The following is a 14,209-nucleotide window of genomic DNA, read 5'->3' on the forward strand; positions in this document are numbered from 1 at the left end:
ACTACTGGAAAAACCATAGCTTTGACTAGTCAGACCTTTGTTGGCAAATTAATCTCTCTCCTTTTTAATATGCTGTCTGGGTTGGTCATAACTTTTCTTCCAAGGAACAAGCATCTTTTAATTTCATGGCTGCAGTCACCATCTTCAGTGATTTTGGAGCCCAAGAAAATAAAGTCTGTTACTGTTTCCATTGTTTCCCCATCTAGTTGCCATGAAGTGATGGGACCAGAGGCCATGATCTTAGTTTTCTGAATGTTGAATTTTAAGCCAGGTTTTTCATTCTCCTCTTTCACTTTCATCAAGAGGCTCTTTAATTCCTTTTCGCTTTCTGCCATAAGGGTGGTGTCATCTGCATATCTGAGGTTATTGATATTTCTTCTGACAATCTTGATTCCAGCTTGTGCTTCATCCAGCCCAGCATTTTGCATGATGTATTCTGCATATAAGTTAAATAAGCAGGGTGACAATATACAGCCTTATTATGTATTTCTATTTTAATTCTGTTGTGCTCAGAGAACATATTCATGAATTCTTTCCTTTTAAATTTGTTTAGGTATATCTCCTTTTGAATTTATGTAGACTTGTTTTATAGCCCAGTGCAGGATCTATCTTGCTGAATATTCTGTGTGCACTTAAAAATGTGTATTCTGCAATTTCTGGGTGTAATATTTCTGTTAGTTTTCCCATCAGTTGCTAAGAGGAAACTTTAATTACCTGGTGTGAAAGAAAATTGCAAACTTTCCTATCTTCCCCTTTAATATTGTCCATTTTTTCCTTTATGCAACTTGCTAAACTGCTATTAGCAGCCTGAACATTTATGACTTAAATTCTCCTGATGATACCCTCTCCCTGTCCTTCTATCAATTCCAGAAGGGAGTATTGCAGTTTTCTTGGTACAGGATGTAGGTTGTTGCTCACTTCTGGGAGAGATCATACTCACGGGAGGTGGATTTTGCTGGCATTTTCTGGGCTCTGTGGGCTTTCTGTTTGCTTCCTCCTCTTATCCTGGATTCCTGGCTGGTACTAGCTAATTTTAGCAGCCCTTGAACAGTCTCCTTCCACTGTTGTGCTGAAAACGGTGTGTGCCCTTCCATTCTCATTTCCCTTCCCCCCACCATCTACCTTGTTTTATATGATATCTGGGAGGTGCTCCTTGGGGCATATTATACTGGAGGTCGGATACACTCTTTAAAAAGACCCCTGAGGTCCCTGTTTTGAGAATAGACTCTAGGGAAGTAAGGGCAACTAGGAACCTTATGAACACCTTATGAAGCTATTAGAGCGGTCAGGGGTTTTAATGCTGGACTGCGTCGCAGTGGCAAGTGTGGAAATGGTGAGAAACAGTTAAATCCTGGATATATTTTGAAGGGAAGCTGATTTGGGACTTAATACTGGGTTTATGGAGTGTGAGAAGGGAGCCGTTTGCAGCTGTGTGTAATGTGCGCATCGGTCTTTTGAATGCTTCTCTGTGTTGGGGAGCTCACGCTGGCTCGAAGTGGGTAGGACCTGTTTACAGACAGACTCCCTGTCGTGCTCGCCATCTTGCCCAGTTGCCAGAATAAGCAGGACTTGATACATTTATTGGTGGAGCCTGTTAGTGTGGAACTGCCTTTCCGGTGTTTATTCCAGGCCTGTTGTGGAGGCGTTTGGTGTCCAGGGGCCCAGCGGGCCTTCCACATGCTGTCTGGCACTCTGCAGAGACTGGTTCTTGGGCCTGGCTTGGGGTTAATGCTGCAGCCAGCTGCTCCACATACAGGCGGAGAGGCTGCCCAGCCGTTACTTTAAGCCACCTCATGAAGTAACCTGATGATTGCCTTAGAGCTCCTCCTGCTTGCTAAATTCAGAATCCTTGGCCAAAGAGAACAGCTTCCAAAATCTTCTAGGGCCTCTTTCAGTGTGTATCTGGACTGCAGTTCTGTTAGGCTTCTTCATTAATCTTATCCTAGTTGCCTTTTCTCTTCCAGAAATTTGTCACTATTTCTGTTCTGCTGTAGTTTCAGGACTGCCATGTTTGTATTATTTTTTCTTTTTTTAGGGTAGAGGGCAGGAAATTCCTGTGCTTGCTTTCTGCCATCTTGATCTGGTGGTTTGCACTGCTCCTTAAGAACTGGGTGAGGGGCATAGGGAAGAAAAGAATTTGAGAAGGATGAGTTTTTAGGTTCAGAGGTTAGAAAATTAATTGGCTAATATGTAACATACTGTTCTAAGAAATATAATTAAAAATGAGTTATCTAGTTTATGTCCATGGGAAGTTTACATCATCCATAGTAAATTCCTCCTTAGTTACCTACCTGTAATCATGTGAATTTGAGGAAACAACTTATTTTTCCTGTACTGTGAAAAATGTTTCTATCTTAACTGTTAATAAAATATAGGAGACAGAAGACTGTTTTGGGAAAGCTACTCTGAATACTTAAGAATGAAAACATGTTTTAAATGTAGTTTGCATAAGTAAAAAATTGAGTGTACTGAAACATTTTCCTCTTGTGTTAAATTCCAAGTCCATTTCCTCACTAGGCTGTGTTATCAAGTGTTATAGGTATTGCAGGCTAAACCTCACTGCTCTTTATAATGGCCTTGTGTCTATATACTAAATTGGGAAGCTATTTTGTGATGTCACTGTTAGTTGGCTGTCAGTAATATTAACGTTTCATATTAATATTTAACATTAATGCTTTGAGGCAGGAATGAGGATGAAAGCTTAAAGTGCCCTCCCCTTGCTCCGTGAGTGGAAGGTAGTGTTGGTTATTTTTCTGTGTAGTGCAGACTGAATTTGTCCATCTTGCTTCAATGTCTTTCTCATTTTAACCTGCCCCAGGGGCTTTCTCAAACCCCTTCCAGGGTTAGCTGTTGCCAAGGTGAATGCTCAGGCATGCTATCCAGAGAGATGTCTTTCCCACAGTGAAATGCATTTCCATAAAAAAGTAGAATTTGAGCCCAAAGATCCATTTGAGTTGTCTGTCCAGGAAGGAGAGTGAGAAAAGCTTGTGTTGGTCTCCCCAAACCACCCCCAGATTTGGATTCAGAAGGACACATGGGACTCGGCACATAGTTGTACTCAGGGCTGAGATTTATTCCAGCAAAAGGATACAAACAAGATCAGTAAGGGGAAAAGGCGCATGTGGTGAAATCCAGAGGAAACCGGGTGGGAGATTCGAGATCTGAAATTGTGCAGGACAAGCCAAATTCCTCAGCATGTGTGAAGTGTGTCTACCAGGGAAGGTCTTTAGAGACCTAGGGCCTTTACTGGGGGCTGGCCAGCCCTTACCAAAATGCCAGATGCCCAGAAGGTAAGATGGTTAGCAAAACCCACATTGTTTAGCTACGGCTAGCCATTCCTATCAGAGAATGTTGGGAACACTGCCCAAATCCAACTTGTCAGTCACCAGCCAAGGGCCACCCTCGCCCTCAGGGCCTTCTAAGGATAAGTCTCTGCTCTGTGTGACCTTAGATACCCAGATGCCTTGTATTGTCTACATATTTAAAATAATCTGAAATAAGGTGCAATGTGAATTGGCATCAGCCTTCCCATACCAGGACTGTATATGTATTTGTTCTGATTGGCACTTTAAAAAAAATCAGCTTTGTAATAGTTTGTGTTGAAACCTGTGGGTGAACTGGTCATTCTGCTTCCTGATCCCTTCTAAGCCTCTCAATCTTCTGAACCATAGCCCTACAACTGAGCATGCAGATTGTCTTTGCTGTGTCTTATTTTCCTGTAACAGTCACTGCATTGCTTTGTGTAAGGGCTGATGTTACAACAACACACAGCTGTGGGGAAGATAATGTGGGAGGGTGGGCAGGTAAACAAGCAGAGTGGCGTTTACTGAATGGAGTGTAAGCTACCTAATGCAGCCTTAAAAGTATGCCTCGTGTAGTTTTAACCAAATGATGAAGGTGATACCACTTCTTAGGTTCTTAGTGATGGCGAAGGAAGGGGTTGGGATGGTGACTTGGTATCACATTTGCAGGGTGAATGTCACAAGTTATAATTCCTTCTAACAGCATTATCTTCAACATATTTTGACAGCTATTCAGGATTATGAAACTGCTCAGGAACACAATGAGAATGATCAGCAGATTCGAGAAGGTCTGGAGAAAGCACAGAGGCTACTGAAACAGTCACAGAGACGAGATTATTATAAAATCTTGGGAGTAAAAAGGTGAATTACTAACTTAAAATTTGCATTATTTTTAATCAACTATTTTAAAGCTAATTGTTACTCTTTTTTCCATGATTCATCTTCTTTTTTTTTTGATTCATTTTCTTATGTAATGTTAGCTATAAATTAAACTAACAACCTCTAACATCACAAAGTTGTTTTGAGTATACTACAGATAAATTTGTCTGGTAGAGACTAGTCATATAATGATGGAGAAATAGTAGTTGGTGACAAAGACGAGCCCCTGGAGTATGAATAGGTCCTGGGCCTAGATTTTTTAAAAAAGGTAAAGAGGCAGGAGTGAGCTTTTGTTGGGTGGGGACAGACGGGAGAGGGGTTGAGGAAAACAAAGCTTCTCTAGGCCTAAAGATAAAAATGGCACTTTCAGAATCAACTTTGAGGCACAGGGCGAATATAATTTACTCAATATGTGCATTTGTATTAGACCCACCTTCCCTGAATAGGGGAACCACCTATCTTTCAATCAAAAGTCTGAAACTTTGTTCTTTTTAAGTAAGCAAACCTAGAAGCAAGTTAGAAAGTATGCTTCAAAGAGTCAGTGTTTTTTTTTAATGCCAAGAACTGAATCATGGTAGTTTGGAAATTCAGAAAATTTCAAAATGCATCAAAGAAGTTTCTAAAAGGGAAAGTTGTAAATAGAAGGAGTAGTTTATTTCTGGTGAGAGTAGCATTAGGGAACAAGCATTCTGGGAAGCCTGGCGGCTGTATTGGTTAGGCAGGGTTCTGCATCAGACGCTCAGTCGGGTATGTTGGCACTGTTCAGAAAACCAGTGGAATCTCCTGAGCTGTCTTTTAGCTCTTTGTGGCAGTGTGTTGGACACTTCTTAAATAATTATTAATTTTACCACCCTTCAGAAATGCCAAAAAGCAAGAAATCATTAAAGCATACCGAAAATTAGCACTGCAGTGGCACCCAGACAACTTCCAGAATGAAGAAGAAAAGAAAAAAGCTGAGAAAAAGTTCATTGACATAGCAGCTGCTAAAGAAGTCCTCTCTGATCCAGGTAGTGTTTGCCTTCATGTTTCTCTTCCCCTGAAGTGGCTGTGTCAGTGGCTGGAGGCTGTTAGCTCTCTTCCTCTGCCCGTCTTAGAGGCAGAAGTGGACGGTGGAGCGCGTGCTGGTGGGGACCCGTGGGGCTGAGCTCGGGAGCTGGTGATGGTCCCCGAAGTTCATTTCTGTGTCTGCCACTGTCAGACTCGGGGTGCAGTGGAGACACCACCAAGCGTGGAATCAGAAGGCCTGAGCATGACTCTTAAGGCTGAGCTAAGGTTCTGTTTAAGCAAGTTCCTAGAACCTTTTCTGAGCCTCAGGTTTTTTTCACCTATGATATGAAAGTACAAGAGGGATACTCTTAGTTTCCTTCCAGAGTCACAGATCAGTGCTGATTTTCACACCGTACGTACAGGAGCTTGATTAGGAGATGGGCTGCCAGGTGGGCATGTGCAGTGGTGGGAGGTGGCAAATATTCTCGCCCTCCAAGAGCGGCTCTCCAGGAATCTTACCCTGACTCAAGTCAATCGCTTACTGGTGGTTGATAGTAACCACCAGTTGTTATTTCACCATAAGCTAAAATGACTTGGATAATAAGAGGGAGACAGTTAAGAACTGAGGTAATGTTGAACAATGCTTTGACACTTCTAGAGGGAATCTCATGTTAAGCTAATACTTACTGCTTTTTTGTGGCCATCCTTGTCAGTGGCAGCAGAAACCATGACTTTTGAGCTAGACAATTACAACAAAATAGAAGGAAATCACATTTTATGCCCATTTGACAGATTTTTGAGTTACTACTTACGCTATGGAATTAAAGTTAAATGATGTTTATTCCCAAGTAATTTATAATCCAGCGAGGGAGACAGGACTGACTGAGTACAGTAGGATACATACTGTTTGTTCTTTTATCTGCAAATAATGACGCCTGTGAGTGGCTCTGTCCCCTCAGCTTGTGCAGCACGGGTCGGGCAGCTATGTCAAGTTGGGGAGCCTCTGGATCTGAGCTCTAGGGGAGCAGGGGGCAGAATGGCATGACGGAGAAAAGAGCTGCATTCTTGCTTGCTTAGAGTTCTTTTCTGTACTCAGAAGTTCTTTCTGTCCTTATTTTAAGGATGAAATAGCTTCTCCTAATCTCTGCTGCCTGCCACATCCTGCCATTTGTCTGCAGTGGCCTCGGTCTCCTCAGGACTGACAGCCACAGCAGCGGAAGTGGCCTCCTGGATTGTGCAATAAGGCACCTCCCTCCCTCGGGCCTAGGGAGCCTGCCTTCTGTTCAGACTTAATAGTGAGGCCCAGACACTTCATGCGTTGATGAGGTTGAGCCTAGCTGACTTCATGTTTGGGGTTAGGACGGTGACAGGGGCTGTTCGATCAGAAGAGCACGTGTGACTCTGAGGTCTCCTTGTCTGCGATTCCTCAGCTCTTCCAGGGAAGAATCTCCTGGGGTGGCTTCTTCTGAGAAGATTTCGGGGGTCTGAATATCTGTGAACGCCCACTTTGAGCCCTGGCTGGTTTCTCTAGTCTGTTTCTGATGGGGGTGGGGTGGCAGGGGTTTGAGCATCAGGCGCAGCTGTCCCAACAACTGGGGTGTGTAGCCCCAGAACCAGCCCCGCCCCCGCCCCGGCAGCAGCTGGGTCTCACCTTGCTGGCTTCTTTTCCAGAAATGAGGAAGAAGTTTGACGACGGAGAAGACCCCCTGGACGCAGAGAGCCAACAAGGAGGTGGCGGCAACCCTTTCCACAGGAGCTGGAACTCATGGCAAGGGTTCAATCCCTTCAGCTCAGGCGGACCTTTTAGATTTAAATTCCACTTCAATTAAACCAGCTGTTTTTCTGCTCTTCTTCCTTCATTTTTTTAAAGTTTTAAAACAAACAAACAAAAAAAACCTTGTTCCGGGATCCTAATGAAAAAGAAAATTCCAACCTTTCAGTTTGCCCACGACCAAAGAGGTGTTCTGAATGGCAGTGTCTGTTCTTATCCATTGCAGACTTGAGGCTGACGGGGGTGAGGGCGGGAGGCAGGTGGGCTTCCGTTTCTGGCAGAGCAGCCTGTGTCTGTGCTGTGACCGGATGGAAGAAGCGGTCTGAGGCGGGTGCATAGATCTTGCATCTTCTACACTGGAGCAGGTGGAGAGTCTCTCCTCACTGCATACGTGTCAGCGCCTGTGTGTGTGAGGAGGAACCTGGGCTGTCAGCGTTCTCCAAGAGGAATGAACATTCTGAGCTGTATGTTCTTAGGCACAACTTTGCTTCGACTCTGGTCTGTCCAGTCACCTGTCCTTATGTTAAATTTCCACTTGCGTTCCCATCTCTCTCTGAGCATGAACATGGCTGTTGTTGAAGGTGGTCAGAGCCGTTAGAGAACCTGCTACAAATGGCAGGAGCCAGGGTGAGGTCTGGACTCACGTTAAGCATGTATTTTTTTGTTCAATACCTGGAGGAGAATACTGAAAACCATTGAAACAGAATTAACTGTAAACCCTCCTGGCCCTTTTATTTAATATGAAACACAATGAACTAAAAACTTGTAAAGTAAGTTCAGATAACATGGCAGTGGTATCTAAATAATATTGCTGTATGCAGATTAACAACTGAAGTGTAAGCTGTACAGCATCTCCTGTAACAGGACTGGCTTAGAATGTCAAGTCGCTCAGTCAACACAGACAGAATGCCGTGTCTCCCACTTTTAAGGTTAGCAGTTTCTCTTATGTCTTCGCCTACCTGGCCCGTGGGTGCCCACGTGGGATTGCTTTGAGGTGGGCGTTAAGTAGCAGGCCTGCCCCTTTGCCAGACCTTGATGCCTCTGGAAGTTTTTCTGCCAGGAAAGAAACAGGTTTACAGATCTAGTCAGCTCTGGCTGTATGTCCACTATCAAGACAGCATCTCTTCTTGGATACCTTCTTACGTTTTAAGAAAAATGAACTATTCAGTCTTTATATGCTGGATAATTTTTTCCTTAAAAGAAAAATAAGTGTTAATCTAGAACATTAAATATTTATGGATAGGGATTCCATAAAATATTATGGAACTATTGATGCTGCACTTAAAATCTTAAGAATTATTTAGATAAAAATTATTACCTTTATTCTAGAAAGGTTTTTTTTCTTTTTTTGCCTCAGAACATTTTGACAATTTAAGCAGGATGGGCCTAATATACTGACTGCTTTTTGGGAAATCAAGCATCTTCTGAGTTGTTGGGGCTGTCCTACCACTAATATCCACAACAGCCAGCCAAGCACAAATAGTTTCCTTCTACAGTCATTCTGAAACATACTTGGAAAAGAGTTTTTTAATCTGAGGGACAAAAACACAGTTGAGTTGGACAAAACACGTTAAGTGCTTTTTGCATCTACTTAGAAGTTTATTTCTTACCAATAAACAAGATGGCATTTTGAAAACTTAGCGAACAGCTTGCAGCTTTCCTTTTGTTTTAATGTCTCAAAATTCAAGCCAGTGTGAAAATTTCCAAAGGAAATTCATTTTTATCCTTTAATCTTATTACTTCATTAGTTAAATCAGCAGTTTTTTTCCAATCCAGTTCTTTCATGTATGATGTCACTGTGAACTCTTTGAAATCTTGCAATGGCCTCTACCTACTTTTACAAGGAAGAATTTTCACAAAGAAATCAGAACAAAGGAAATATGAAATCACTCACCCTGCCAGTTGGAGGAGAGGGTGTAAAGTTGCCAGCAAGAAGGAGCCTGAAGGGGCCAGGATGGCTGGGGGTGGGCCATGTGGGTCACTGTGCTGGGCCCGACATCTCGCCGACCGCCATCCTGCTGCTGAGAGGGCTTGCTCTGTTTTTCCTCCACCTGTGAGAACTGTAAATCCTGTTCCTGAAGTCTTACCAGGCATTGACTTTAGTCATAAGGGAATTATGCAGAGAGTCGCTTGTTTTCAGTGAAGACAGAAGCAGGTATGGTGCCAGGTGCCAACGCCATGGAGAGAAATTCTCTGGATTCTGTTGTTTTTGCTCATGGGTGATGAAAAGAACGACTTTTCGGTTCCAGCCTTGAGGGTCATCAGTAGTCTTCTGGAATCCGCCTGACCAGGAAGATGGTCAGGCCTTCCTGCCCTCCACAGTGATAAGAGCGCTGGGAGCGAGAAGGGACAGTTGTCCGTCCTGGCGGCCTGATGCAGGAGCATCACACTCTCCAGGCTCTGGTTTGGGGACCGCAGGTGCCCGGTAACCTGTGCGGCTCTTTGTGGAAAAGCAAAATGAGAGGGGCGCCCGGCCTTGGCTGTGTCACATTCCCTTCCTTTTCAGTGAGCTCCAGAAGTGAAGTGTCGCTGGTCGGTAAATGGGTATTTTTCCACAGCAACAAGTATTAAACACATCAGCCTATAAACATGAAAAAGGTCTAAAAGGAAAGTAAATTAATGTAATACCCATTTCTGAAAGTTTGTGCTTTTTTCCATGGATAAATGAAAACTGGAAAATGACTTCAACAGTTTACTAATGTGAATTGGATGTAACAGCACTAATTTTAAAATGTTTTGCTCTTTAGGCAGTATTAAAAGTTCAAGTATCTGTATGAAAACAGAACTTTCTGGGACTCTGATAATTGAATGTCAGAACTACCCACCGCTTGAGAGAAAAAGACTAGTTATAACTGATTATTGGCAGGGGAGGGGAGCTAACAATTTTCAGTTGGCATCATTTTCTATTCATGGTGGAAAAATGAAAGATTGCACCTTTAGAGCATGAAATTGGTCATAAGTTGTGAAATTTACCATGAAAAAAGGGCACAAGATGCTTAGTTAAAAATGGCCCCTCAGTCAGGTCTCTGCCTCCTTAAAGGGACAGGGCACCCGTGACAGCCCTGTGCAGCTTTCATTGAGGACACATGCGTGGTTATCCTAGAGAAATGCACGCCACTGTGCTGAATGTAGTTGACTTTTCCACATTTATAAAAGAAAGAGGGTGGCAAATGCTGATTTATCAACAATTATTTTAAATCAGATCATTGCTTTTTTGTTAGTAGCAGAGTTTATTCTGTAATTGCAAATGATGTTGATAGGTGGAGATAATTTGCTTTGTTTAATGGATGATCTCATTTGCTGAATGATTTAAGAGTAAAATTAGCCACTGCGTGGCTTCATGTATGGTAAACGGGTTTTGTTTCACACCCTCTGTATTTGAGCCTCCTACCTGCAGTGGAAAGCAGAGCATAGAGGAGGTAAGAACTGGAGATGTCTGATGAATTAAAATATTACTCCTGCTGTTAAGTCTGTAGTTGGTCTGAATGAGACAAAACTAAGTAACTTAATCCATCTCAATTTAGTGTTTTAATAAATAAGACACCAGAAATTAATGGGAATGGGTCTCAGACATGTCTACAAATATGGGTACTATTTTTATGCCCGTGTATTTTCACATTTAATAAAAATATTTATGGTCAAATGAGTACTTTCGGCCTTCAGTCTTTTGGAGGAGTCTATTTTCCAATTTTGCTTCACACACAGTCAGCAGCTGAGATGACAGAGGGCTCTGGCTTGTCATGAGCCGAAGGAAGAGCTCAAAAAGTGAAATGATTAAAATCTAGGACAGCGAGGCCTTACTGAGTGGCCGGTCCTTCACTTTCAGTACCATTAAAGTCTCACGCTTAGGCTGACTTTGAGGACCTTCCCTTTTATGCCATAATGTGTACATTTCTGTTAAAGTTCTGAAAGGGGGTGGGGTGGACACTGCTGCTTATCTCAAATTTCTACTGCAAACAAACGTAGCTTTCTTCTTCATGTATACCACCTGTTGCAAAAGTAGCTGATCCCCTCCCCCTCCTGCCTTCACACCCAAAGCAGGGTGATCTGTAAAGAAAAAAGGCCACTTTAATCTTAAGGTATATAGGTCACACCCTAGAAACCTGCAAACCTCTATCCACCAAGTCGATCCTTTCTTGGGATCAAGAGATCATCAACAGAAGCAAGAGATGCACATTCATCTGATACTACCTTATACTAGGATTCAGGGTCTAATGAGGAGGCATCCAGGGCTTCCCTGGTGGCTCAATGGTAAAGAATCCACCTACCAATGCAGGAGATACGGGTTCGATCCCTGGTCAGGGAAGATTCCACATGGCAAGGAGCAACTAAGTCCGTGTGCTGCAACTGCTGAAGCCCTTGCGCCCTAGGACCTGTGCCCTGCGACAAGAGAGGCCACCGCGCACCGCAGCTGGAGAGGAGCCCCTGCTCGCCGCAACTAGAGAAAAAGCCGGTGCGGCAGTGAAGACCCAGCACAGCCACAAATAAAAAACAAGGCCTCCGGCTGACCACTGAGGTTGCGGTCTTGTTCAGAACACGTTTCCAACCTTCACTAGGGTCTGTCTACTGGGAGAAGTGCCTCCTCTGATTTAGCTGTCTCCAGGGACCCAGCTGCCAGATTTGGAAGGCCACTGGCAAAGCAAGTTCCAAGGTCTTCTTGAGGAAGCTGGAGTTATATGTTGTTAAAAAGCATGAGTGAGAAAGCACTGCTTGCAGCATTTCTTAGGGGATTTAAGTTTGTGTTCTTTGCATGCTTCCCTGCTACTACAGGAGATTTCTATCAGCATAGTGCCTCATTTGTATGTATGTGTGTATCTATGTGAAGGATTTTTTTTTTAAAGACTGGTCTTCCTAAACGGATGTGATTTTTCTCTATGGTGTGAAAGATTCTTTAAAAATAGCAAAGGATAACTCTTCTAACAACCTTTCACCATTATTACAGTTTTCTTAAGGTTTTATTAATACTCCTCCATATATACCACCGGTTGCAATGTTTTATTTCCTGCAGTGTTTATGCTTTTGTTACCTCAGGTTACAAACACCTCATAAAAGTGGAAAGACTTCATTCCACAACTGTACAGTTTAGGGCAAACAAACTAGCTTCTCTTCTTCCTGGTGGGTCCACACACAGGGAGCGCCTGTACCGTATGGTCTCAGGCTGGGGAAGTTTGTTTTGGACATCGTGCAATGAAGAAAAATGGTATCTTCAGATCCCATATAAGTCTATCTGTTCTTATCCAAGAGCTCTTCCCCGATATAGTAAGGACAGATGTTATGAATAAAACGTAGTATTAGGAAACATGCAGGCATAAAAATACCCCCTGAGAGATTCTGGACTAACACTGATGAGTGAGACAGCTCTCCACTGCACGTCAGGAAACAGTCACCAAGGCTCTCCACGTGCTTTACAAACCCCGCTGTGTGCCAGGCTCCAGCCCCCACCCCCTCCTCCTCATCCTCAAAGGAACAAGCCTACCTCCGTGCTGGTCTCTGCCTGGCTCGCGCTTCCTCCTACTGCACGTTGCATCCTAAATGTCACTTCTTCAGGCCTTCTGACGCTTTCCCTTCCCAGCATTTTCATTTGAATATTTATTTAATGCCACTTACACTCGTAACTTCAAAAGGACATGTCAACTGTCACACAACAGGTCATTAAAAATTTGCTGGGTTTGTGCAGGTTAGGAAGACCTAGATTACTGGCCTTTGGACAAAACTGGAAACAGTTTTCTGGTGGAAGCAGACCATGGGAAAACAAAGGAAAGTCTACACGCCAGTGGTGGGTTTGTTGACTTTTGTGTAAAAGGGAGTTTGAGCACGACGCTCTGAGGTTAGACACTCCACTGTGTGGTCAGTTATGTCTACTTCACAATTCATCCTACTCAAGACGCATCAAGGTTACCCCTTCTCTAACTCTGCCCCCAATTTTAAATTGAACATTAGGTTACCTAGGGCCATCTCCATTCAAACATTTTGGTTTTTACCAGTATTTTAGAATTTAAGGACAAAAAGTTATCCATATTTTAATCAAAACCTTTGATTTTAAAGTAAAACCACATGTTGCAACTACTGAAGCCCGTGCTCCCTAGAGCCTGTGCTCCCCAAGAGAGGCCCCCGCAAGGAGAAGCCCAAGCACATAGAGAATAGCCCCCACTTGCTGCAACTAGAGAAAGCCGGCACACAGCATCAAAGACCCAGTAGAGCCAAAAATAAACTTTTTAAAAAAGTGAAATCACATCAGACAGGATGCAAACCTTACACAGTTGGGCAGGATCACATGACTGAAGTAAATAACTTAAATGCAAGTAATTATGAACTGTAGGGGACAAAATTATTTTCCAAATCTGAAGTCTATAATCAAAGTTGTTAACAGCAGGTTCTAAGTAGAGACCTCACTCTAGAATTTCTCAGAAACTAGAATTTTACATTTGATACTGGGCTAAAAAATTGCAAAATGGGTAACAGCTATCCCATTACCTAACACTTAAAGGCTCATTTTTTGAGTGGCTACAGGGTGGGCTGGGTGCCCCTAACCATGTGCTGCCATCACAAAGTTGCCTGTATTTTGAACGTGGATCAATCCAAGTCCTGGTCCTTTGTGCCTCAACTCCCTAACTCTGCCACCAAGAGTAAGATCTTAACAAATCAATTGATTCTTTGGAAGAGGGTGGTTGCTGTTTAGTTGCTAACTTGTGTTCAACTCTTCGTGGCCCCACATACTGTAGCCCACCAGGCTCCTCTGTCCGTGGGATTCTCAAGGCAAGAATACTACAGTGCATTGTCGTCTCCTTCTCCAGAGGATCTTCCCAACCCAGGGATTGATTCCAGGTCTCCTGTATTGGCAGGTGGACTTTTTACCGCTGAGCCACCAGGGAAGCCCCTTGGAAGAGGGTGGACCCCCTTACTACTGACAGATTTTGTGGTACACTTATCACTTGCTCTATGAACTGGGGATCTGAGACAGATGTCAGAGCCCCTTGATGAATAGTCCTTTCTGTTCCAGGGGGGAAGTTAAATGCTACTATCTTCTTCGCTGCTAAATCTCAGAGAAGAAAATTCTCTTAGCCATGCTTTAGTGACTGAAGACAGTCTGACTTGACATACACCTGTTGCCTTGAACACTATTCATCTGGGTTTCTGACACCTCTCCTGGGCAGTACCAACTGCCTGTCTGGTTGTGTCCCAGGGGCTGGGCCTGGCCCATAGAAGCAACCATTTCTTTGGGCAGCTCCCATTTGTATCAAACTACATATTTATACAGAAAAGTCCAATT

General features: G+C 43.4%; 1 protein-coding gene across 1 annotated transcript in view; it reads left to right on the forward strand.

The window, feature by feature from the left end:
• The window catches only part of DNAJC3 (DnaJ heat shock protein family (Hsp40) member C3), a 57,989-nt gene extending 47,404 nt beyond the window's left edge, over positions 1-10,585 (forward strand). The window contains exons 10-12 of the mRNA XM_043892453.1: positions 4,031-4,163; positions 5,040-5,188; positions 6,840-10,585. Of these exons, the coding sequence (XP_043748388.1) occupies positions 4,031-4,163; positions 5,040-5,188; positions 6,840-6,997 (440 nt within the window). The 3' untranslated portion in view covers positions 6,998-10,585. The remainder of the gene's footprint in view (positions 1-4,030; positions 4,164-5,039; positions 5,189-6,839) is intronic.
• The last annotated feature ends 3,624 nt before the right edge of the window (positions 10,586-14,209 follow it).

Source organism: Cervus elaphus, chromosome 30 (assembly GCF_910594005.1).
Source record: "Cervus elaphus chromosome 30, mCerEla1.1, whole genome shotgun sequence".
Lineage (NCBI taxonomy): Eukaryota > Metazoa > Chordata > Mammalia > Artiodactyla > Cervidae > Cervus > Cervus elaphus.